Source organism: Mchenga conophoros, linkage group LG20 (assembly GCF_057382185.1).
Source record: "Mchenga conophoros isolate Kocher_MC1m ecotype Shallow Benthic linkage group LG20, M_conophoros_male_GT1.1, whole genome shotgun sequence".
Classification (NCBI taxonomy): domain Eukaryota; kingdom Metazoa; phylum Chordata; class Actinopteri; order Cichliformes; family Cichlidae; genus Mchenga; species Mchenga conophoros.
In genome coordinates this window covers 17320783-17347473 of record NC_140545.1, presented here as the reverse complement: position 1 = coordinate 17347473, position 26691 = coordinate 17320783, and the positions used below count along the sequence as shown (strand labels likewise).

At 40.2% G+C, this 26691-nt stretch overlaps 1 protein-coding gene across 2 annotated transcripts; it reads right to left on the bottom strand.

Moving 5' to 3' along the window:
• Nucleotides 1-1610: 1610 nt before the first annotated feature.
• tbc1d22b (TBC1 domain family, member 22B) lies at nucleotides 1611-25238 on the bottom strand. 2 transcript variants are annotated; one of them, XM_085259711.1, is made up of 14 exons: nucleotides 24960-25238; nucleotides 20886-20942; nucleotides 18899-19091; nucleotides 18622-18787; nucleotides 13022-13189; nucleotides 10596-10666; nucleotides 10189-10317; nucleotides 10033-10098; nucleotides 7829-7943; nucleotides 7553-7659; nucleotides 7405-7480; nucleotides 7180-7307; nucleotides 5295-5390; nucleotides 1611-3861 (listed from the first exon to the last, which is right to left on the bottom strand). In XM_085259711.1, exons 1-14 carry the CDS (start codon nucleotides 25013-25015, stop codon nucleotides 3733-3735), a joined length of 1557 nt encoding a protein of 518 aa, XP_085115837.1. In that variant the 5' UTR covers nucleotides 25016-25238; the 3' UTR covers nucleotides 1611-3732. The 2 variants fall into 2 exon arrangements, with proteins under 2 accessions (XP_085115837.1, XP_085115838.1); XM_085259712.1 differs by having other exon boundaries at nucleotides 18622-18784.
• Nucleotides 25239-26691: the final 1453 nt, after the last annotated feature.

Genomic DNA, 26691 nt, shown 5'->3' with positions numbered 1-26691 from the left:
TTTGAATTTTTGTCTGAATTATTAAGTGTGCTTGAGCTTCAGGGCATTCTTTCGGGTAGAGAGCAGAATTCAGCAGACGACACCGTCGTGGTGGGCCTGATCTCTGATAACAACGAGACGGCCTACCTGAAGGAGATTAGGAATCTGGAGAACTGGTGCCAGAGGAACAACCTCCTTCTAAACGTCAGTAAGACAAAGGAGCTGATAGTGGACTTCAGCACTAAGCAGGAGAGGAACTACCAGACCCCTGTCATCAACGAGTGCCCAGTGGAGAGAGTGGACAGCTTCAAATACCTCGGAGTTCACATCACGCAGGACCTGTCATGGTCCTGTCACATCAACACCGTGGTGAAAAAGGCCCGACAGCGTCTCTACCACCTCAGACGCTTGAGAGACTTCCAACTGCCCTCCAAGGTGCTCAGGAACTTTTACTCGTGCACCATAGAGAGCATCCTGGCGGGAAACATCTTAACCTGGTTCGGGAACAGCACCATGCAGGACAGACGAGCTCTACAGAGGGTTGTGCGGTCAGCTGAGCGCACCATCCGCTCCGAGCTCCCTGACCTGCACTCAATCTACAGCAGGCGGTGCTGGACCAAGGCCAGGAAGATCGTGAAGGACCTCAGCCATCCCAACAACAGACTGTTCTCTCTGTTGAGGTCAGGAAAGCGATTCCGCTCCCTGAAGACCAACACAGAGAGACTGAGGAGGAGCTTCTTCCCGCAGGCGATACGGTCTCTTAATCACACCACCACACAGTACTGACCCACACATATGGTTCTTACACACACACTGGACTTTCTGGACTTTGGTTTTGCACAACACTGGTCACTATATTCTTCATTTCCGGTTAATACTTGTACAGCTGCTGTTACTGTGTATATATTTATTTATATTTAGATTTCTTCATACATTCTTATATAGTTCTATATTGTGTATTGTGTATTTTGTTGTACAGTTATTTTATTTTCAACTTTAATTTATATATTTATCTTTATCTTATTCTTCCCAGTTAAATTTACCCTTCATTCTAATTTGTGTTGTACAGTTATTTCATTTTTAACCTTAATTTATATTTTATTCCTTCCTAGTTAAATTTACCCTTTTTAATTTTTCATATTTATTTCCTTTCTTATTCATAGCCTTTTCCTTTTTTGTTTTCTTTAGGTCACGAGCAGTTGTCCAAGCATTTCACTACATATCGTACTGTGTATGACTGTGTACGTGACAAATAAAAAATTTGAATTTGAATTCATGGTTCCATCAATTACAGTTGAGTTGATGATGGCTGGGATGACGTTCTTCTTATGAAATGATGTAATATTTTTATGTCAAAGTGGTTTTTACTACATTCATATACAATTTTTTTGTTAAGTTTATATGAATGTGTGTGTGATTGGGTGAATGACCTGCTGTAGCAAAAACCACTTTGAATGCCCCCCCCCCCCCCCCCAAAAAAAACAAACCAGGAAGACAGCAAATACTTTTTCACATCACTATATGTGCTTGTATAATTTTTCCTCACATAGATTTCATCATAAATGTGAAGCACGTTGGAATTGCGTGCTTTAAATGGTGCTATAAAATAATATATCAACCCAATCCATGTACACACATGTTGTTTGTTTAATATCATCAGAAAAGGTGAATATACAGCTGAGACTGTAATAATTTAACAAGTCTTCATTTAAGGCTGAAGCCAGCATTGACTAGTGAAGCACTCTGTAAAACAGGCTGTACTGTTCCAATAAAGATTGGATTTGTTGTTGTAGCTGCATGGAAAAAAAACATTTTGTTAGTCTTTAGTTATTAACATCACATTTTTTTAACAGAATGACCTTTAAATTAAAACAAACAAACAAACAAACAAACACAAAACCCAGAATGGAGTCACAGTAATGACAATCATGCGGCTCACCTGAATGAATGAAAGTGACTTTAAGGCTACACGCATACTGTAAAACTCCAAAAAACATTCAAGGTGGTAGATGAAGATTGATTATGGAAATCTGATGACTGATAAATAGTGGACAAGACTGGTGTTCCTTCATAAATAAAGGAGAATCTATTTCACCATCATGTCTTCAGTAGCACTTCACTGAATAAAATGCCATTAAGTAGCTCAGAACTCCAGTTATAGTCGAAATGGATTAAGACTTGTGAACAATGTTGCTCCATTCAGTCTGCTGTGATCTATGGTGATGACGGTGGCATCCATCTGCTGGGCGTCACAACTTTCCAACAGAGACTTTGGTCCAGAATGAATCAGGTTAAAGAGTGAAGCAGATGACCCAACTTAGATTGATTTTCTTTCTATTAGATGCACAAAGTATAAGAGTGTTGTCATACCTTTCAAACATATGTTGCACTATTATTATCACTGGCAATGAAGGTAGATGAGTTGTAACGCACACAATCATATTTAAAAAAAAAAAAGAAAGAAGAAAAAAGAAAGAAGAAAAACACTGTTGCACAAATAAAGTTTCATGGAGCATGTCAGGAAAGCGTTACACTGTATGTGTACCTTACCAATGCTCTATAGGGTATTGTCAGGGATGTGGAGCTGCATTCAGATAGCATAATGACTTTCAATACCAACACAGGCATTTCCTCCAATTAAAACATACTGATTGTAAATATTCTGTATAACTGATGTTAATGAATGTTTTTCATCACTTGTAATTATGCACAGATTTTACACTGACAGGTATCTCTTGAAACACTTCGGGTAAAACCTCCACCCTCAGGCCAAAACTGACAAGCTGGCTGACTTTTGAGTGTTGATGCAGTGTGTCAATCTGCAATCTTCATCAAAAACTGGATCACAATTGTATAAACTTTACTACAATTTTAAGCAGCTACTGAATTAATTTAGCACAGTTCAGGTTCAGGAAAGATCTGAACAGTGCTAAGTTTAGATTTTTAAATAAAACTCTAACTTTACAGTTGTTGTTATTTCCAAACTATACCTCCGTTCTTCACAGTGATTTAGAAATTAAAAGTGATATTGATACCAAATCAGTCTTTTTGCTTTACACCCCAAACACAACCTAAAAAATGAAATACAATACCTTCTATTTGCTACTCATAGGTAATACTTACTAATTACAACCCAGATTATCAGTCGCGGCTTTAAAGATGCTGATCGTACAGAGCGATTTTGGTTAAACCAAAAAGCATCTATTTAACAAAGAAAGGGGACTGACAGCCAGACAATGTAAAACTAAGCTTTGTATTCCAGTTGCCTGCTTTATACCCAATATTGTCCCTTGTAAAACAAAAAATGCAAAAAATATAATCTTTAGATACCATTTCTCACTAAAAGGATGATCTCACAAACATTCATCATCCCACTATATTACAGTGTCTTCTTTCACGCTTACAGTGAACATAAGAGATGACCAAAAACAGTATAAGTAAACCAGAGTGGCATAGTCGAGTTGTTTTTTATACTGTCACAGTCCACCGTTGCAGTGCAACACTGCCTGCAAAATAGTCCCATATTCACTGAGCTGTGTGCAATGTAAGCCCCAAATCCACTTAATATTCACTGGACTTCATTTTCACAGGATAAAGTTGATATCACTGACATAACATCCCGTCAGTCTCTTTTACGTTACCTCAGAGACAGCACCTGATGTGCATCACAGACACCGAAGTTGCCCACTCAAGGTTTAAATTGATTTTTAAAAGTCAAAATGCAGCATTTTCCCTGGTGCGGAAGCATTGGGCTTATCTCTTGTAGTGGCTGGGAGCATCTGCAAACATGTATTTGAGCCTGTAAGCTTCAGCCAGGAGGAGACCGACTTCTTCATTCCCCCAGTGGATTGTAGGAAGGTTCTGCAGTAGCATGAGGAGACCCTAAAGAGCAAGAGAGAGTCCTTAAGACACTCAGTGTTTTGAAAGTTGGAGATACAAAGCCTTTCATTGTCAAACATAACATATGGGTTAGCATATAAAACTTAGCAGATGTACATGCATACTTGGTTGGTAAACCTACTACAAAACTACAAGCAACACTTTTATTTTCTGGTGATCAAATAAATACGGAGCCCCGCAGGGGACATGGGAGAAAAAAAAATTAAGACGGACTTTTGCGAAACAAACAACAAACAAACAAACAAACTCGGGATCTCACAAAACTTTTGCGAGATCTCGCAAAACAAACTTGGGATCTCACAAAACTTTTGCGAGATCTCGCAAAACAAACTTGGGATCTCGCAAAACTTTTGCAAGATCTTGCAAAACAAACTCGGGATCTCGCAAAAGTTGAATTCCAACAATGGCGGCAGCTACTTAGTTGTAATATTACTCTTTCTGGGTCACAAAATACACTATTAAGATATTTTGAGGCGTGAATGTAGTTGTGTAAACGTCAGATACCTGCTCGGTTTACAAGACATCACATATTTGCAAAAGTGCTCCAACGTTTTCGGAGATCTGACACCCACTATCTCGAAGCTAACGGGAGGTCGAGACCTACTATAGCCAGGAGGAACACCGCTTTCCCAGCACATTGTGCCTCGACCTCCCGGTCGGCTTCGAGCTGACGGCCTCCGAAGAATGCGGCTAAAACCTTTGCGAGATCTCGCAAAATAAACTCGCAAAACAAACTTAATTTTTTTTTCTCCCATGTCCCCTGCGGGGCTCCGTAAATAAATGATTACACTGACATGTTGATGTTTAGAAGGATGAAAGAAAAGGAAATCAAATTACAGTATTTAAACCTACTGCCCCCTTGCTCTAGTTCAGGGGTGTCGAAATCCAGGCCTCGAGGGCCGGTGTCCTGCAGGTTTTAGATATCACCGTGGGTCAACATACCTGAATGAAATGATTAGTTCATTACCAGGCTTCTGGAGAACTTCAAGACATGTTGAGGAGGTCATTTAGCCATTTAAATCAGCTGTGTTGGATCAAGGACACATCTAAAACCTGCAGGATACCAGCCCTCGAGGCCTGGAGTTCGACACCTGTGCTCTAGTTCATCATCTTAGTTACTAGTTTCAAGTCTTACCAATTGCAGCAGATTTATTTGGTAATAAATTATGCTACCATTAAGAGTAAAATACACATAAAAGTAGGATATGATGCAGGAAGTGGCTATCTTATGATTGATCGAAAACAAGTTAGACCAGCATCAAAATTGAAGAAGAACTACAAATGATGTGATTTAAACTTTTACAAAGTAAAGTTGATTAATTTTAACTCAGAAGACTCCGCCCTTGTCCGCCAGTCTGCCTTAAATGGGTCATATTAGTTTCTCTGCCGTGACTGGATGACATAGACAAATGTACCTGAAAGTCAACCATGGACAGGATTTCTTTGCGCCACTTAATGAGGAAAGCAGCACAGACGTACAAGTGGAAGCGGGAAAAACCCTCTGCTTCAGCCTGTGGAAAACAGAATAATGGTAGCCAATTATACAAATCAGCTTCAATCAAGAAAAGATTTGTCTAATGACTTACAAATATTGTGTAACAGGCCAAATATTGCAACCACTGACATACACAAAGGTTAAATTATTGTGAGTGATTGAAAACGGCATTCTTTCTAATGTTCAGAAAGAGGCAACTCCTTTGACTGCCAAAAGAAGAGTCCTTGTACAGAATTCTGTGAGGGAAAAATGTTACTTTTCACTTTATCTTCGACCTCAATGAACACATTTCTGAGGGGTTTATTCAATTCAGTTTTATATGTATAGCCTCAAATCACCAAAACAGTCACACTCAATTCACTTAATATTGTAAGGTAAAGACCCTACAATAATACAGGGAAACCCCCAACAATCAGACAACCTCCCGTGTGAAGGAAAAACTCCCTGCTAACAGGAAGAACCAGTCTCATGGAGGGGCATCCATCTGCTGTGACCGGTTGGGGATGAGGAGGAGGAAGGAGACTTACAAGTTCTATCGCTAGTTTCAAGTCTTGTTTAAGATGTCACGGGGTTAATTTATTAAATCATCATTTGGTGTAAAATATAAGAATGCTTTGATGTATGACTACTTTGGTGATTCATTTTGAGTGTGCAGTGTCTCTTGGATTCTTAGTCACATCCACCCCTTGGCTATCATGTCCAGTTTTCTAACATGATTTCCAAAAGAGAGTATGCTGTCTTTATTTGAACTATTCTCCACCAGTCATAAGTGCATTAACTACTTTGTAGGATAACAGATTTCCATTGTTGTCATCAGTGTACTTTTTATCACCAATGGAACAATAAAGGTGCCTGGAACCACACAAGTCCTTGTAACTCTCTGCATCCTCAATTAATGTTCATGTGATTCATGCTGACTTGCTGCTCACTTCTGGAGGGGAGTGCAGTGTGCAAAATTAACCTCACCATCAAAACTTTTGATTAAAAGCCAAAACTGGTACATTAATAAAACTGGTAGTGGCTATAACAATTTAGTATGTGGCATCTAATCTGGTAAAAAATGTGAATGTGTAAAATCACCTTTCAGGTATTTTCTTTTGTAACAGTCCTATACCCATTTTGTAATTATAAGATGTATAATGCCACACATGTTGGACTAATGAGCTTGAATAGTTTTACAGTCTATCAGGGCCCCATTATACCCACTGTCTCATGCCAGGCAAATTGGAATCTGTCATTTCTGTTGGTGATGCACTCAAGATTTTTGTAACCTGGCGTGCTAAATGAAGACAGGAGGATTGTGTCGATTGTTACTGTGATTATAATGACACAGATGCTCAGAGATTTATAGATTATACAGAGGAGATGATGCAACAGTTTGAAAATATGACTTTAAAAAAAAAAAAAAACTTTTCAAAGCAATTTATTTGCGTCCCGTTTTGACAACTTCTCCTACACCAGCACTGATGTGCAGGATTTGTTTGAGTTGTGACACTTATCATTCAGGAGAATACTGCAGCGAGTACCTGTGCTGTAACGGTCAGCATAAAGGGATACAGCCATGTGATGATGTCACCAGTGACACGCAAAGTGACCAGTGTGGTAAGTATAATGGGGCCATCAGAGATCTCAGATGCACATCACAAGATTTCATGAAATTTCTTCATCTTGACCCACAGAGCATAAAATAAGCTGCACTACAGATGCAGACACACTGACTGAAACAGCAGCAAATTGTCTGAGACAGCTGTGACTCGTGTTCATTGCTCATAAAAGCTCAGATAATGGTGGACACCCTGCCTTACCTGGTAGGTGTCCCAGAGACGGATAGTGCAGCGGAGTGGTAACTCCCTCATCAGAAGATTGTTCATCCACCGGAAAGCAAACTGCAGGTACTCCACTTCATACCTCTTGAAATGATTGTGAATGTCCTCTGGCAACAGACACAGATACACACACCTGTTAAAACTGGGTCTCCTGCTGTTAGCTTGTGGAAACAGGTTTCCCTAAGCATAAGCTTGTCCACGTACCATCTATCCTGCTGACTAGCTCCTCTAAAGCTTTCACTTTGTTCTGAATTCCAGGCTGAGCAAAGGTGTAGTTGTCCTGAAAAGAAATACATTTCAATAAAGTTGCTTACTAGTTTTAAATTAGCACTGATTGAGATTGTGTCCTGACCTGTATTCCATCCAGCAGCTTGCTCATGCACCAGAAACTGTCAGCTTCAATATTTCTCTGAGTTTCCAGAGGTAGTGCTGCTACGTCAAAGTTCTCCATATCCTCCGCTGGAAAAACAAATAACACTGACTGAGACTGATGACTCATATCAAGTCTTCTCTGATGTGAGCTGAGCTTTGATGAAGAAATTTAAAATTGTTGTCATTCAATATATAACCTAACTAGAAAAAGAACAAACCAAATGTTTTTTTCCCCCCGATTCAACGTGTAACTTACTGACAAACTCTGACAGGAAGACAACAAAAAAAGGTGTGACCAGATCGTTGATTCCTTGAACGTAACCGCTGGCTGGGTGACGGATGGCCCAGATAAAGAGAATTCGCTCAAAAATCTGAGGAAACAAGGAGAATTACTGCTAATGTTCAGCTCCAGCGTGGAAGTCTTTTTTTCTTTTGATTCCTGTCCACATTTTCAGTCTTATGTCTGTAGACACATATAAGCGTCTGTAAAAAATAGCATGAATGCTTTGAAGTGTGTTTTACAGACTATTGAAACTGTTGTGTACATTAACTGAGGTGCCACAACATGACTGCTATGTCTAATCCTTATACCTGGGTAGTGTGGGCAATATTCTTGAAACTAACTGTGTTAATAAGACTATCCTACAGCACATTAACTACTGATAAAGTACATGTACACTGGTGGTCAAAAGTACCCCAAGAAAGACTTTTATTTTCTAACCCTAATTTCACAATATTATGTGACAGCATTTCAATGTACAATATGAACAGTATCACAAACATAAAGAAAAGCAAAATATTTTTATTTGACAGGTGTTGTCATGAGATTTGAGCAGCTGTAAGGACAAAAAACTGAAGAGCTCAGGGAGTTTACAGAGGAGGTTGTCAACTGGTCTCAAAGAGTTCAGGTTCTGGCAAACCAAGTAAGGAAAAGGAAGGACAGGAAGGCTTCCCTCGGGATGTGTTCTGCTATCTTGGACTTGAGACCTAACCAACACATCCTTGGTGGAGGATTATGAAGACCTTGGGGAAAGTCTCAGCCATTACTCTGGCAAGGCTTACCAAAGGAGCTTCTTTGTGGCGTGGCATTTAGTGTAGATGAAGGCTCTGGATATCAGTAGGCTGTAACATTATGTTGAGATCGGGATCAGTAACGGTTGAGTGCTGGGCGAGACTTAGATTCTTTCTCGGATGTCAAGTTTGGAGGTATTTAAAAGGAACACGAACATATGTAAATCCTTAAGAGTTGACAGAGGCTGTACATTTTACCATTAATGCAAATACATGTTTGTCCTGAATATTCAGAAATAATTATTGTCATGTGTAATATCTTGGTTGTTTTGCAAAGCCACTAAAAATCACTTCCTTTGAGGAACAGGCTGGGCTCAGTGCATTTCCTTTTTAACAACTAACTTCCTCTGGAGTGTACTAATCTGATGAAGCTTCTTCCTCAATGACAGGCAAATACACCACACTATACAACCCTGTATCACTTACAGTGTTGTCAATGCTTTTCACAATGAGTCCAGCCACAGAACAAAGCTGGAATGTTAACTTTTTGAGCAAATTAAGATGATATGCTGTATATCAGCACACACAAACAAAGACAATGAAAAACTTCATTATCCCAAATTAGTTTTTCAGTAAAGTAAAATATGACTTCTCAAAAGGTGAGTTCCCTTCATGGATTTATCTTCCTCCAGAAAACATTTTTCTCCATGCAGAATCTGACTTTGTAAAAAAGATTGACCAGTTGCTATGTTCCCTGCTGATCTGCACTAATAGAATAAAAAAAATAAAATAAAATCTTGTATAGTATACATAGTCCCTGTGCAGCCAGCCAGGAGACCCTGCCTGTTTCTCCATAAGAGCAAGACTTTAAACATTTTTAATAACATATTCATAAGGAATTCAAAGTGGAATGTGCAACATATTGTTATTGTGACCAGAGACCATAATGCCAATAAAATTCAATATCTGCCATGACAATGAAAGGCGAGTTAACCACTGGCGAGAGTAGGTGGGTTTCTGACAAACTAATGTCAACTTTGAGAGGACACAAATGAAATCAGTGGGAGGATAAAATTGAAAGAAAACAAAAAATCCAGAACTTCCAATGATGCCAGCAACAAAGCAAAGCCTCACATTACATGTCTTATAAAAGCAGTAACTCATACTAGGGGCTTAGCTATTAATATAATCTCAACATAGGACAATCTGTTGTGATGTACCACTTAAACATTTTGTAATAGTGGAAACGCTGAACTGAACCAAGAATTAGCTAGAGCCACTATCTCCAAAACAAAAACAAGTCCCTGGTTCACTCTAAACTGGAGAAACGAACCAACCAAACATTAAAATAATGTCGGTATTCCGATGCTCATCATGAACATAGAAAACGAGACACGTGTACTTTGGAGAAACAACTGAGATATTGGAGCTGCTTTTCAGTAATCTTACCTCTTGTACTGCAGGCTGCTGAAACAAGGGAATCAGAGGATTTGTTCTTGGAATGTCAATGTGGATCTGACAGGAACAAATGTTGACATGTTAGGTCATGGATCTTTTACATACATAAACTACATCTCTTTTTTTGTATTTCAGCTGCAGCATCACCTGTCTGTATGTGTCTTTATAGTGCTCGTCTGTTCTGGAGTGGTAATACTGCTCTATGAACCTGAAATATTCCTCTCGCTTCCTTTTCAACACCAGTTCTCTGCGTTCCTTGTTGGCTGGCAGGTAGCCCTGAACGAGCCATTAGAAAGGTTAAGATACAGAAAAAAACAACCCTTTTTTGATTAGCCGAACAATTTCAGAGGAACAGAACAGGCTGACCATTAGATAAGACGAGAGAACACTTGAGATATGTGCCGCTGTAAAGATAAAGCTTTTAGCATTATCTGAAAATTTTTACGAATCAAACAAAAAGAATAAAAAAAAATTGAGCTATTGAGACAGAATGCTTTGGATTATTAAATGCTGAGAAAAATGTGCTTTTGCAAAACTGAAGGTCACAGCCTTACAGAAAGAAGTCTCCATGTGATTGGCCGGACTTCTCTTGGTATGCCTGACCAGCTGTGCTTGCGGAGTTCTTCTGTAACAGCACAGAGCAAGATAGAAACAAGCACTGTCAATGCTACATAGAAACCAGAGCAGAGATCAGCACAACCTACACAACTAGTGACGAGTCACCCATGCAATAGAAAAATAAAGCTGTAAAATCAGTTTAATAGAAAAAATGTGATGTTCAGCTTTACAAAAGAGAGTTCTTTTGGTGAAAAAATCTCATCCAAGTCCTTCATTACTTGTGTTAACATGTTTATTAAACTGAAGGCTGTGTGGGTTCTTTCAGACAAACCCGTACCACATATTCTGGATCCATTTCTTTCTGGTGACAAGCTCATAAAGTTTTGCAGTCTATTCTTTAGCTTGACATTCCAGTACGATAAGTGAAATCATTATCATGTTGAGCACTGATGACAGAAAAGACATTAAAAGAAAATGGCTACAACCTGAAAAATACACGTCTACAGAAAAATCTAACTTCTAAAGCACAAACACAACCAAAGTCTTTTAGAAGAAAGTCTCAGCACACGAGAGGCATTGTGAAGTGCAGTTCTTTCAAAGTGCGATCTAACTCACAGATATTTCATTTCAGAAATCTTTGAGGACCAGTCTTACAATGTTCCTAGCTACAGCCTAAAGATTTTTAGCAGTGCAACAGTTACAGCACGCCAGCAGTTCCTCTTAAAAGCTGGTGAGATACTGTGCCAATTTTATTAAATATGTATGACATGTTAACTCACACTACACATTTGAGTTAAAATCAGGCTTACTGTGCAGCTAGAGTTTCCATTTTATTTGAACACGGGTGAATCAACTGGAGCTCACACTGTGTGTAAATACCCAGATCCTGGTTGTTTTCATCTAGTGATAGTTAACAAAATTACAAGCTGAACAATGTCCTCTCTATGTCCTCAGTGTTTACAAAATCAACATCCAGCAATTACTTTTTAAAAGCTGAATTTGAATTGCTTATCATTTAAGTTGTTACATAGATGTCTTCATGGGCAATGTTTATTTGAATTACATTTAAGAGATCACTGACCTTTCCTTTGAGCTGCATTGAGGATTATAGTTAATTTGTAAATTTTGGATCTTGTATGGGTAATGAAAGAAATTTCTCTGCTCTACCAAAAACATATAGAAATATATAAAGGCTTACATAGACTCTTGTAAGTAGAGTCTACGGAGCTTGGAAAGAAAAGCGTCTGGACTTCTTTAAGTAGCTTGAAGACATTTCACCTCTCATTTGAGAAGCTTCTTCAGTTCTAAGGTCAAACGGTGGACAGTCCCAGATTTTAAGCCCTATGGGAGTGTCCCCGAGAGGGTCATGGACCCCCTATCATAATCACATGAGCTAAGGTGTGAAAACGGGTGTAAAATCCGGAACTCTCCACCAATTGCGCTGAAGAACTGAAGAACTGAAGAACTGAAGAAGCTTCTCGGATGAGAAGGAACCTTAAAGAAGTCCAGACACCCTTCTTTCCAAGGTACTTAGACTCCGATGACCTGGATGACTGAGAACCTTCACAGACCTCTCAATTAGACCACAAAAATGTCAAATTAATCAAATCAAATGATCCTAATTTATTGATTTTCAGCAAGTGTGAGCACCTCTATAAAAGCAGAAGTTTTGACAGTTTGCTTGTTCCAATCACACAGAAAAGACATCGGCACTGATCTTAGAGGTGCAATTGCTGCTGCTTATCAGTCTGGGAAGGGTTATAAGGCCATTTCCAAACTATCGAAGTCCATCATTCTACAGCAAGAATGATCACTCGCAAGTGGAAAACATTCAAGACAACTTCCAATCTCAGCAAATTAACCCCAAGGTTGAAACTGAAACTTCCCTGACCAGTTAATTTACAACATAATGGATAAATGGGCCATTGCAACACGCTGATCATTTCCTTTTTCAAAGTCCAGACCTCAACCTTGTTGTAAAGAAGAGTGGGCCAAAGTTGCTCAGTCAGCAATATGAGAAGTGTCAGATATAGCTGATTGATTACTGATTGATTGCTGCTAAAAGTACTTCTACAAGCTACTAAATCATGGGCTGTACTTCGTTTTTCCACACACTGCGTCTACTTTTTGGCTCAGTTTTTGTAAAAAAAAAAAATGACACAGTGTAATACGTCACATTTTTTGTTCATATTGTTGTATTGAAATAATCTTAGAATCTGTTTTATACATAAAAAAACAGAATTTCTATTCAGGATGCCTGCATATTATACTTGCATGTCAATAATCTGTTTCCTTACTGGTGTATGGTACTGTAAATTATTAGGTAGCTATCTTCTGATTCAACAAAAGGCACGGCCTTCCTGCAACGATCAGTCCTTTAGCACATCCCAATATAAGGGAAAAGCTGCTTCTGTTGCTGTACCTAGGTCAGTGTTGGGACTAGCCAGTAGCTGCCTGAATTTGTCAAGCCGGCTTTTCTCCCGCACTGTCATCGGTGGTGCCCCTGATGCATTCTGGTCCGAGATGCGAGCCACCAGTGGGATGATGGGACGAACTGGGAGAGACTGCTGCTTCTGCAGTGTGGAGCGAACTGCATAAGGAGCACACGGATTAAAAACAAGAGGCAACTTTACAATGGAGAATGAAAACAAGCAAGAGCCACGATATTAAAGGAACAATAAAAAGGTTCAAATATTTTTCAAATGCAATTAATCTTAAATTAAACAAGTAAAGCTAAAGAGATGCATATTACTTTACAACAATCTCCTTAAGCTATGCAATTATTTTCTTACTTTGTTGCCATATTTATTTCTGTGGTCAGGTATTTATTCCTTGGTGGGAGTTGTTGACCTACTATTGATCCTGTGCCTCACCAAAAAAGGCACAGGTCATTACCAGCAGAGGTTTCGGGTGAAACCATTGGGAGACCTTGCCTCACCCTATCATGTGACCTCACCTGATGTGAGTGGGGGCTAAGGTGCCTGGGAAGGGATCTCAAAACTGGATTGTAGGTGGAAGACAGTCAGTGTTGTGACTTTGTAAACACATAAAGGCAGTTTAATAGGATTAAATTAGCTGAAGTGTTGACTACTGGCTACAAACGATTATTTTGATAGTCGACTAGTCACCGATTATTTTTGCGATTAGTCGACTAATCAGATCATGCATTCATTGGACATAAAACATACAGCTTATTGCACCAGCATGCATCTGCTCTTAATATAACTATCATTAGCTTAAGTGTTTAAGGTATGTGCTAGCTAAAAATAAAGGCAAGATTAAAATTCATTAAATTTTAATGAAATTTGCAGATTGTTTCAGTGAAGTTTAATAAACTCAGCCGTCTGCTCCTTGCTATCTAAAATATAACAGGACACCAGAGTATATTCTTGAGCATCTCACACTTCTGATAATCAGCTGTCTGCTTGAGGTTTATTCAGCTGTGTAAAAACTGTAACTTTAATCTCAGCCAAACCGATTCATTCAGGAACAAATAAAATACTAAAAAAAAGCCAAACAATAACATTTTTAAGTTATCTAAGTGACTCATATATCATGTTTAACCTGAGTAGCGAAAGACGGCGGTGGGTTTGAAAACGATTTGCCGGGAGTCCGGTGTTCTCACGGGCTCTAGTGAGCCTTGAACCCGTTAGCTATTGAGCTGGTGGGTAACAGACGTCTCCGAAAACGTCGGAGCGCTTTTGAAAATATGTCTTGATAAACTGAGCAGATATTTGAGGTTTACACAGCTACATTCTCGCCTGAGAATATCTTAAACGTTTATTTTGTGACCCAGAAAGAATAATAAGAGTAATACTAAAACTAACTAGCTGCCGCCATTGTTGAAAACTGAGCAGGGCCACGCTATGAACTCTGGGACGCAGCTTCTTCTTCTTCAGGGTTTAACAGCAGCTGGCATCCTTGTACATGCAGTGCCGCCATCTTCTGTTTCAGTCCGTTATTACACTCTTAAATCCTACTACTTATTCCTGCGTCTTTTGGGATCTTACAAAGCTTCAAACGACGCGTCGACTATTAAATCAGTTGTCGACGATTTTGATAGTCGACATAATCGTGACTAGTCGACTAATTGTGGCAGCCCTACTACTGGCTAAGGCTACATCCACACTAATGGGTTTTCGTTTGAAAACACATCGTTTTCTCTCCGGTTTGTCCTCCCGTCCACACTGAGACAGCGCTTTCACCAAGGAAAAACGCAGCGTTTTGAAAACGCCCTTGAAAACGCATACATTTCAAAATGGAGCTGCCCCGTCGCAGTGTGGACTCTCGAAAACGCAGACTTTCTAAAACGATGACGCATTTTAGTCATGTGATGCAGTCATGTGACCAATTTAACAAGGATTGGGGAGTGCATTATACAGCAGTTGTTTTGATTGCTCTAAATTTTGACAGCCCTAAAAAAGATTAATATCAGTTTGTACATGCTCCAGATAGCTTTTCTTCAAATTCCTTAATTCTCACTCACTTTTGCACATGTGCAGGACTGGAATGTAAGCGTTCTTGGCCTTTCAATGTGGACGCACAACTCTGTGAAAACGACTGAAAACGCTAGTGTGGACGCAGAGCGTTTTCAGACCAAAACGCCGTTTTCAAATCTATCCGGGCTAGTGTGGACGTAGTCTAAGAAAGGCTAGTGGGAGACCAGTCAACAATGTGAATATTCAGAAACTAGATGACTTATGAATAAAGATTCAGCTGACTATTCATCATATGAAAAGCCACTAGATTTGAAACAGTGATCCTGCTCATAAAGCTGAGGGTAAAGCTAATTGAGGATTAATGAAACCTGTTTACCATGTATAATTTTTCATTATTCACACAGTCCTACAATTACATCTGGCTTTGATCTTTCATCCTGTCACATATAAGACATTTGCAGATGGGAGTTCTTTTCATTCATGTGCAGAACTTCAAAAAGAAAAAGAAACTTTTCTTATTAATTTCTAGTGTCGAACTTGATGACAGTTATTTCATAACTTAAGCTATGAAAGGGGATTTCTTATGCTTATTTTCCAATCCATATTTTTAGTCTTTATTCTATTAGTTCAGACTCACAGTTCAAAATAATCCTTGTTTATCAAAAACGGGTCCTTGGTGCAGCCCATCAGTTCTTTCAGCTATTTCAGTTCTCTTCCCCCTACCCTTTGAGACAACAGTCTTCTGACTGAGTGCCAATCCAAACTTGTTTGAAAAGCGGTTGGGTGGGACTTCTGTGCTGACAATCAGATCTGTTTGTCCAAGGTGAACATGGAAGATAATCTCAGTGATATTAAACAGAGACAATAGCAGAAAAAATAGTCTGAAACTGAGTGTTTGGAGCAGTCTACAGCCTGAGTGACTCACAGGGATTCCTGCTGTACGCTGTTTGGTGAAACTGACAAATCTACTGAATTAAAGGCCTCCATTAAACTTTGGTTTTCTTAAAGGTGGATAATGAAAGGATATTCTTTTGGCAGACTGACTCCCAAAATATTTTGGACTCTGTCTGAAGAAGTCTGAAGAAGAGGGACTGACATTTTATGCTGCATAGGTCCATCTTATCTCAGTATTGTAAGAATAAAATGTTCCCCCAAGCATTTTTGATAAATAAGGTACTTAGGTTGGGTACATATACAGTGGGGCAAAAAAGTATTTAGTCAGCCACCGACTGTGCAAGTTCCCCCACTTAAAATGATGACAGAGGTCAGTAATTTGCACCAGAGGTACACTTCAACTGTGAGAGACAGAATGTGAAAAAAAAATCCATGAATTCACATGGTAGGATTTGTAAAGAATTTATTCGTAAATTAGGGTGGAAAATAAGTATTTGGTCACCTCAAACAAGGAAAATCTCTCGCTCTCACAGACCTGTAACGTCTTCTGTAAGAAGTTTTTCTGTCCCCCACTCGTTACCTGTATGAATGGCACCTGTTTGAACTCATCATCTGTATAAAAGACACCTGTCCACAGCCTCAAACAGTCACACTCCAAACTCCGCCATGGCCAAGACCAAAGAGCTTTCGAAGGACACCAGGAAAAGTATTGTAGACCTGCACCAGACTGGGAAGAGTGAATCTACAATAGGCAAGCAGCTTGGTGTGAAAAAAATCAACTGTGGGAGCAATCATCAGAAAATGGAAGACATACAAGACCACTGATAATCTCCCTCGATTTGGGGCTCCACGCAAGATCTCATCCCGTGGGGTCAAAATGATCATGAGAACGGTGAGCAAAGATCCCAGAACCACACGGGGGGACCTGGTGAATGACCTGCAGAGAGCTGGGACCAAAGTAACAAAGGTCACCATCAGCAACACACTACAACGGCAGGGAATCAAATCCCGCAGTGCCAGACGTGTTCCGCTGCTGAAGACAGTGCATGTCCAGGCCCGTCTGAAGTTTGCCAGAGAGCACATGGATGATACAGCAGAGGATTGGGAGAATGTCATGTGGTCAGATGAAACCAAAGTAGAACTTTTTGGTATAAACTCAACTCGTCGTGTTTGGAGGAAGAAGAATACTGAGTTGCATCCCAAGAACACCATACCTACTGTGAAGCATGGGGGTGGAAACATCATGCTATGGGGCTGTTTTTCTGCCAAGGGGACAGGACGACTGATCCGTGTTAAGGACAGAATGAATGGGGCCATGTATCGTGAGATTTTGAGCCAAAACCTCCTTCCATCAGTGAGAACTTTGAAGATGAAACGAGGCTGGGTCTTCCAACATGACAATGATCCAAAACACACCGCCCGGGCAACAAAGGAGTGGCTCCGTAAGAAGCATTTGAAAGTCCTGGAGTGGCCTAGCCAGTCTCCAGACCTCAACCCCATAGAAAATCTGTGGCGGGAGTTGAAAGTCCGTGTTGCTCGGCGACAGCCCCAAAACATCACTGCTCTCGAGAAGATCTGCATGGAGGAATGGGCCAAAATACCAGCTACTGTGTGTGCAAACCTGGTAAAGACCTATAGTAAACGTTTGACCTCTGTTATTGCCAACAAAGGTTATGTTACGAAGTATTGAGTTGTATTTTTGTTATTGACCAAATACTTATTTTCCACCCTGATTTACGAATAAATTCTTTACAAATCCTACCATGTGGATTCATGGATTTTTTTTTCACATTCTGTCTCTCACAGTTGAAGTGTACCTCTGGTGCAAATGACTGACCTCTGTCATCATTTTAGGTGGGGGAACTTGCACAATCGGTGGCTGACTAAATACTTTTTTGCCTCACTGTAACCTGGCGTTCTGTAAAAAGTGTTGTGAAGTTTTGCATAAATTTTCCCTGTACTCGATCTTGTTAATTATTGAATTCACACATGACAAACTGTTTAAAATCAACCCTAATATCGAGGGGTTGCAAGAGATTTTACAACTTAAATCCAGGCACACTAACGGTAATTAAACACTGTACTTCCCTCATAGGCTCTTAAAAGAAAGCACTTAGAGATATTAATGGTAAAGACGCTGAACAGGAATTTGCAACTGTTAATTAATGCTTATTATAAATTATATAATTTCATCACAACAACATAACTGGATTGAAATCTGGGGGGCTGGTACATCACAAGAAGAGCTAGTCACAGAAAGAAACACTGGTTAGGATAAGATTATCAATGAAGTAGAAACTGATTTCACTTATTCTGTGTGAATGTGCCTTATGAGACACAGAGGTGATCAGATAATTATTAAATAACATGTGCTCTCTCTGTAATACTAATCCTGTATACATCTTTATTTTAGTATTTCTAGTTCTATTTTTTGAACATAAAGAAAACCTAAAGACATTAATTGTACAGCAGTAAGATAAATAAGTGGTATACAGTCCTCTGTCGTCTGCATTACTCAATTGTGATGATATCATGGAACATCAGACACATCCTAAAGGCCTTGCTATAATCCCACCAGCCCTAACTGCAGTCTTAAATCCCACCTGTGAAAATCTGTAATTAGCTTCACTATGAATCACCTGATAATCTGCTCTGTAGATCTTAAAGCTGCAGCATATTAACCACATACCTGAAGATGTGTTAAGGTGTGCATCGCTGCTAGACTTGACAACCTTGCCATTGGCTTGCTCGTACTCCGTGTCCTCCTCCTGCACATCCTGAAGGTTTGGACCTTCTGTCGTGGGTGGTGCCAATCTGTGTGAAACTGCACTTTCTGTGTCACCTGCTTGATGCTGCTGAGATGAAAATAATATCAAATCAAAAGACACACTAGAATGTCTCTTTTCTTTTCACACTAGTTCATTTTCTTTACTGCTGACTGACAAAAAATCAAATCTTGTAGCTACTTGGTTCTGTACGGATGACGTAGTGTGCAGGCCTGGTGGTATAGATACAGCTGGGTTGAAGGTGCCAAGGAATTCTTCATCCTCCTCATCATCAATATCCCAAGCATCGTTGGTGCTGCGGGCAAACTCATGAAAGCTGGAGGCTTTTTTGGTCTTGATATTGTTGAACTTGGGCTTTGTGTCTTTGGGATACCTGCAGGGAGACAGATTGAAATATCAAACAAGCAGAAAAGAGAAAGAAACCAACCAAAAAACAACTTTAGGAGATGATGTCTTGATGCATGTTCAATCATTAAGGAGATCCCTTAAAAGTCAATTCTGTTCATCTAGACGTAGAGTTTTCAGTGGGAGAAATGTTTTGTCACTCATCCAAGTGACTTCTTCAGTCTGAGACTGAAAACATTTGGGGGGTTTAGGAGATGATGAAAAAAATCCAGTGCAAACATTTGGCCACACTTGCACAGGACTGGTGCATGCAGTCCACACATACAGTGCTGTGGAAAAGGTATCCGGCCCCTCTCAGATTTCTTAGTTTGGTTCATTTCTCATACTTACGTCTTGTGTTCTGATCACTCCCAATGAAAAGTTTCACTATCTCCAAACTGTAGACCATCATAGGAGGTCTCACTAACATCTTGTAAATCTTCCCATTTGCTCTAACTTGCAACCTTCTGGCACAAATCACCCGACACTCTCTTCTTGACCGCTTTTGTGCCCCATCCCAAGATATTTAAACTACACTACCTTCACAACCTACTCTTTGCAACAATTCTGTTTCTCATTCACTTGCTGCTACTAACTTTCATTGTTTTACCTTTCTAGTGCATACCTCCATCTCTCCAGCCTTTCTTCCATCGGATCCCTACTCTCACTACAGATCAACGTCATCTCCAAACATCACAGTCCATGGAAACTCTTTCCTGACTTCATCTGTCAGTCTGTCCATCACTATTGCAAACAAAAAGTGTCTCAAAGCTGATTCCTGCTGTATTCGCAACCCCACCTTGAACCCATCTATCACTCCTACCACACACCTCCCCACTGTCTTGCTATACTTACACATGTCCCCCACCACCTTCACTTACTTCTCTGCCACCCCTGACTTCCTCATGTAGTTCTATAGTTCCTCTCGTTCCACAAAGACACTAGTGAAACTAGTGAATCAGTCACTAGCTGTCCTCAATCTGTCTTCCTCTTTTGCACTGTCCTCATTCTTCAGCTCTTCAAAGAACTCCTTCCTTCTTCTCAAGACATTCTCTTCATTTGTAAGTACATTTCCATTCTATCCTTAATAAACCCAACCTGCTGCACATCCTTTCCAGCTCAATCTCTCTGCCCAGCCAATAAACACAAGTCGACTTTTCTGGCCTTAGTGTCCAACCTCACACAGAAATCAGTATTTCTTTGCTACCTGTCACTTCACTGTATGCCTAGCCTACCAGCATACTTGTCCATTTTCTTCATCTCCTTCACTATTCCACCTTTTCTTTGCCAACATTTGAATACTTTTCCGTACTTCCTCATTGCACCACCAAGTCTCCTTGTCCACTTTTCTCTGTCCAGTGAACAGAGAAAAGCCCTAAACAGCCGTTTAGTACACTAAGCAGCTTCTCTCGGTATTACAATAGTACTTTCTCAGTCATCAGGTAACTTTTATTTAAGTCTGGTATTTACTCTTTCACAAAGGACCAGGTAGGTTTAGAAAAAATTTCCCCTTTAATAAATGAAATAAATAAAAACACAAACTGTCTTTTGTATTTATTTATTTGACATTATCTTTGTCTAATATTAAAAATCTGAGGAGCTGAAACATGTGTGACAAATATGCAAAACTATAAGAAATTAGGAAGGGGGCAAATATTTTTTCATAGCACTGTATTCAAGCACTTGCGGCAAGAAACAGCTACGAAATACATGTTACACTGAGATTAAAAGTTAAAATGGATTAACTGGGATGACGCGGCACCATGCAGCCTACTGCACTTACGTGCGTCGCAATCGGGGATCAAGAGGTGGATGCTGAGCTCCATAAACCGGTTGCACACTGTGGAAGATAACATGTAAAATGCCGTCATCTCTTCACCAAAAAACACACGCAGCTCTCGAGTGTCTGACTGAGCGAACAATCAAAGATGAACTTAGAAGATGTTAATTAATAACTGTTCACAGGAATGTTGGCAGACATATGTCCTGGCCTCTGATGTGTTGCTCTTCTGAACTCACCTTTCTTAGTTTGAGTAAGTTGCTCAGTTTCTTTAAAATTAGTTAATTAATTACACAGCAAAGAGGGAGAAGTCACAGAGGAGAAGCAACATCTGGAAACAGATTGTATGACTATCAAAAATGTGTATATGGGAAAGGATATGCTTTATATGCTTTATAAGTGTTTAAAGAAAAAGGTGGGCCAACATAAAGCCTATGAACTGAACCCTGCACTGGAGAATTGTTACACCCCAAACATATAGGCAGGCTGTAGCCCGGCTAGAAGATCTGTACTGGCAGCAAACACAGTTGTAATTTCCTGTTGAGTGCATAATGACATCCATTTGATGTTTGGGACATCCCTAAAAATGAATTTCAAATCTGGGAACTATCTGAGCATTTCTTTAATGATCCTGCAATGCTAAAATCCCAGTTGGTAAATCACAGACCCAACAAATACTGTTCTACATGCTGCCTTCCCTTCCACATGACTTAGTCAATGCCTTATATGAAATATCCCTATTTCACAAAATGATCTTGTTTTAAGCATGCACTGAACAGAAGAAGTGGACAGCTTGCAGAGCGCCTGTGTTCTTTACCACCCTGTGGTGTGCAGTATGTTCAGCGGATTTGAGAATCTTAATACTCAGCTTCTTTCCAAATCTCTGGTGAACTAAAGCAAAGATAGTCTGGAGTGGTAGGATAGGATCTACAATTGCCAAAAATGCCTATTACCAAAATTTTATTTGCATTCTATTAAAGTCTTTACTCAGCGGAAAAACACTGATAGCTGCCCATTTTGCGTTTCCTTTTTTTTGGCCCCTTCAACTTCATTAGTTACATGTTGCTAGTACCAGGCTGAACCTACTCAACCTGTCCTTAAAGGTGCTCTGTTGCATGTGTAGGCGACATGGATATAGCAAAATTGTTGTGGTCAAAAAGTCTGAGAATATTTGAGTTTGGTGACACTGTGAATTATCCTGCTGGAATCAGCCATCAGAAGATGTGCACACAGTGGCCATAAATGTATGAACTTGGTCAGCAAGAATGGTTGAGTAGTATGTGGTGTTCAAATAATGCTCAGTCAGTATGAAGGACCCAAAGTTCGCGCAGAAAATTTCCTCCACACTGTTATACCACCACCACCAACAGTCTGAACTGTTGATACAAGGCAGAAGGTTTGATATTATCAAATTCTGACCCTACCATCCAAATGCTGCAGAAAAAAATGGACACTCATCAGACAAGACAACAGTTTTCAATTCTTCTATTGTCCAATTTTGGTGAGCCCATGCAAATTGTAACCTCAGTTTCCCGTTCTTATCTGGCAGTATTGGCACTGCATGAAGTCTTGTGGTGCATTAGCTCATCAACTTCGAGATGTCAGCTTTTGGTCAAAGTCACAGTGACAAAGACTAAGGTCTCTGTTAAAGAGGGCTCTCTATGATATGGGCCATTTAGAGATTCAGACATGAAAATATTATGATAATACTTAAAAAAAATCTATTTTCTGTAGTTTTTCATAATATTATTCATTTGTCATGATAACCCAATTATTCTAAGTAACGGAGTGGGTTTTGTGAGAATATCACAGGGCTGCAAATAATATGAAGTTTATCAAACTGCAGCTTTTCAAGCCTAAGGCTGAGAACTGAGCCTGCTGATTATCTGGCAGTGCCAGAGTGTCTTGTTTACCAGCCTCACACTTGTTTTATCAGGAGCAGCTCAAGGACAGGCAGCAAGACTAGCTGTTAGCCTTCCTGTTCAAACATATGTTTGTGTTTCTAACGATCCACCCACCCCAGATCACTGTGTGTGACAAAGACAGCACCGCCCTCTCCTTGGAGATCCCGTCTTCTCAGATTTCTAAAACAGGCTGACCGCCCACCTCCACCCACTTCTTTTCTCTGCTCCACTCTCTTGCAGTTAGATGGTACCAGGAAAGGACATTTAATCAGATTATCAGTCTTGATAGTCATAAAAAAACACAGAGGTCAATAAAGATACAAACGCATAAACATGAAGAAGTGTCTTGTCTTATCAGTGAGGCGTGAGGGATTTTTAGCTTCCACCTGCGCACAGGAAAAAGTAAAATAAAACAAAACAAAGCAGGGAGCATACCCTTTATTAGCCATGCCCATGATGTCTATTGCGTAAGCTCTGCATGCTGGGACTAGCCTAGCTCAAGTATGTGTCTCCCATTATACTCAGCTTAGAGACTAATAAACAAACTCCAAATGAAGTTTGCAGCAGAGCAAAAAAAAAAAGTTCTGTTATTTTTCTGTTGTCTTGCAGTACTTTATAGACAAAATAATGCACACATGGGTAACAAATTAAAGATAAAAAAGTGCCTCAATAAAGAGTTCGGTCCCGACCTGCCATCAGAACAGTTTCAATGTGTCTTGGCATAGGCTGCATCCAAAAAAACAAACACTAGTGTTTGTTAAGTATGCCAAAATATGGTATTTTCAATGATTCCAGAATTATCAAAATGTACCCAATATTACAGCAGATGCATTCTATATTCAGGTGAATATTTAAGTATGCACACTCAGAACATTATACCGGCATAAATATCTCACAATGAAATACAAATACAGACACAGTATAATGTCAATAACTCTCCAGTTTAGGTGCTTAAATAGTAAAGTTTTCACCCTGACAGGCATTATATATAATTTCATCAGATATTCACTCTTATCAAATGAAGTTAGACTTGTGTGATTGGGCCTTACCTACATATCAGCGGGTGACTGCCTGGCAACCACCAGTTACTAGGGAAAAATTACTATTCTCCAGTTGCTAGCCAAAACTGCTCCCAAAAGGTATACATCACTGCATCAAATACCTCCTTGTGATCACTAGCAGACTGCTCCATGGATGACACCAACTGGTCTGCAAACACTTGGTAACTATTCACTACACAGTTATAAAATTGTTAAGAATGAACAGCTTACAAACCCATTCGCTTCCCCCCCCCCTATTAGCATGTTATTAACATGTTTTCACTACAGGATGAAATCAGCATTCCCAAAGTGCAATGTTTCCCTCCTATAGTTTCTGTTTGCAATGACCATCACCAAAATGCCCCCAACAGGTGGATAGAAGGGCTCTGCATTTTTTCTTGTGTGCTTAGTCAGTGTCTGAAAGATGTACTTTTTTTTTATTTATTCTTTTTTGGGGGGCAGTGCAGTTTATAGAAACTTTTTAAATATCTTTTTACAAGACACTTTGAACACAAAGGCTTTCTACTGTGCACTTTATTAAAATTATGCTTCTCCCCACTCTTGTGACATAATATTTACTATATACACATTTCATTTGTAAACAGTAATGTCTTTACTGTGTCCTCCCCAAGTAATGCTGCCATAAAACGAGGATGCGTTTCATTTAACTCCTCCAAGAAAACCCACTGAGATGACAAAATAAGATATTAATGCTGTGTTAGTGGTTCAGACAGTGCATTCTTCCTCCCTGATGTTTTTGATCGTTTTACTGTACTATCACCGGCACCTCTCAGCATAGACTGAGAAAGCATATGGCGGTTGACAGACAGCTGCCACCTCCAGTGTGATCGTTAGAAACCGCAGAGAAGAAAGAGATGGGGGTCTGCCTCTGAGCTGGGAGCTGTTATAACAACACACACTCGAATAAGACACTGGAAGCGGCTCATGCGTGAAATCCAGCGAACGAGTCGATTTGTGCGCTTGTGTTTCCACACAGATCTGTTAGTTACGAGTATTATCAATAGAAAAGAGTATTATTAATGTGTGTCTTTGTTAAGGACAATATTTCAACAGTGCCTGTTTGAAACTCACTAAGAAATGTAGTGCTACTCTATGAAGAAAAGAGGACCTACCTTCCAGGAACCTTTGCGTTTCTCCTCCAAAAATTGATCCTGTTGTCGGTGGCCATACTCAGATAACCCCCGTCAGACCGACACCGAAACCGGCTGCTCTCGTGAAGAAACCATGCGGCAACCGCTTCCGCGTTTCACTGGCGACAGCTCGGCCCCGCTCGGCTCTCTCTGCTCGGCCTCCTCATGAGTTTAAACGGTCGAGTGATAGTAATATTCGCTTTCCAGTGTGATGATGTACACTACAGCACACTGTAAGCCGCCATCTTGGGGCGCACCGACAGAAGCGCGTGATTGGTGCCAGACTCTAACAGGTGCAGCAAAAACAGCCAATCGGACGAGCTCGCGGTAGAGCGACGGTCAGTGATACTCGTGGATAAACAGGCACAAAGAGGTGATTCGTTGACACTGAATGCTGGCAGGGGAAGGTTTGGTGTAGACCTCAAACACCATTCTAATGCAAAGTCTTTCTTAGGACTCCAGCCTCTGTTGACGGCTGCATTGTGATGTGTTTGGTTTGACCACTCAAGTCAGCAGATGGGTATACACACTGTGGCAGAGAGCCAGAGATGAATAGTAAAATAATGATTAAATGCAGTGTGGTTGTATAAACACATAGTAAGTGATAAAAGGTGGGTGAAGAAGAAACACCCAGTGTATCATGTGAAGCCCCCAAGGGCTAAAGTAACCTGAGCCAATACTAAGTATATGCTTTATCAATAAAGAATGTTTTAAGCCTAATCTTGAAGGCAGAGAGAGTGTCTGTATCCCAAATCCAAACTAGAAGCTGGTTCCTGAAGGCTCTGTCTCTCGGTCTACTTTTAAATATCCTTGGAAGTAAGCCTGCAGTCTGAAAGTCAAGCGCTGTATTGGAGTGATACCGTGCTATGAAGTCTTTAAGATAAGATGGGGCCTGATTATTCAAGGCCGTGAATGTGAGGAGCAGAATTTTAAATGCGATTCTGGACTCTTTCTAGTCCCAGTCAATACTCTTTGCTGTAGCATGTTGGACCAACTCAAGGCTTTTCAGGGAGTTTTTAGGCCAAGTATAACTGTCACAACCTAAAACCAAAATCTTGTTGTTGTTTAGAATCATTTTTTCTATAGCCAGAGATTTCACACAAGTTTATCACACAAGTCTAACAGAAACAAGCACTGGTGCCTTTGATATTTTATCTGCTTTTGATCATTCAGTGGAGGAAGGTTCATAAAGCGTGTTTTGGGTAAACCTACCATCCATCCATCCATCCATCCATCCATCCATCCATCCATCCATCCATCCATCTTCTTCCGCTTATCTGGGGCTTGGTCGTGGGCACAGCAGCCTAAGCAGAGAAGCAGAGAAGACCTCCCTCTCCCCAGCCACCTCATCCAGCTTGTCCAGGGGAACAGCAAGGCGTTCCCAGGCCAGCCAAGAGATATAATCTCTCCGACGTCTCCTGGGTCGGCCCTGGGGCCTCCCTCTGGTGGCCACCCAGGAGGTGCCCAGAAGGTATCCTTGTGAGATGCCCGAACCACCTCAACTGCTCCTTTCATTCTACTCTGAGCCCCTCCCGGATGGCTTACAAGGCTCATGTGCCCATGTGGAATAGGTGGCTGACCAAAACAAGCCATAACATATGAAAGATCTATCCTTACTATCCATCGGAGCGTGAGTGCGTCTGTTATAAAGCACTTGGGCATAGAAGTCTTGTATGAATGTGCGTGAACAAATCCCTCATTTGAGCACTCAAAG

What these genes read in the sequence shown, in the direction of transcription:
- tbc1d22b (XM_085259711.1), bottom strand. Translation starts at nt 25,015, where the DNA reads ATGGCCACCGACAACAGGATCAATTTTTGGAGGAGAAACGCAAAGGTT. An exon ending in AACGCAAAGGTTCCTGGAAG is followed by an intron (nt 20,943 to 24,959) that starts GTAGGTCCTCTT and finishes TATCTTCCACAG; the next exon opens with TGTGCAACCGGTTTATGGAG. An exon ending in ATAAAGACACATACAGACAG is followed by an intron (nt 10,099 to 10,188) that starts GTGATGCTGCAG and finishes TGTTCCTGTCAG; the next exon opens with ATCCACATTGACATTCCAAG.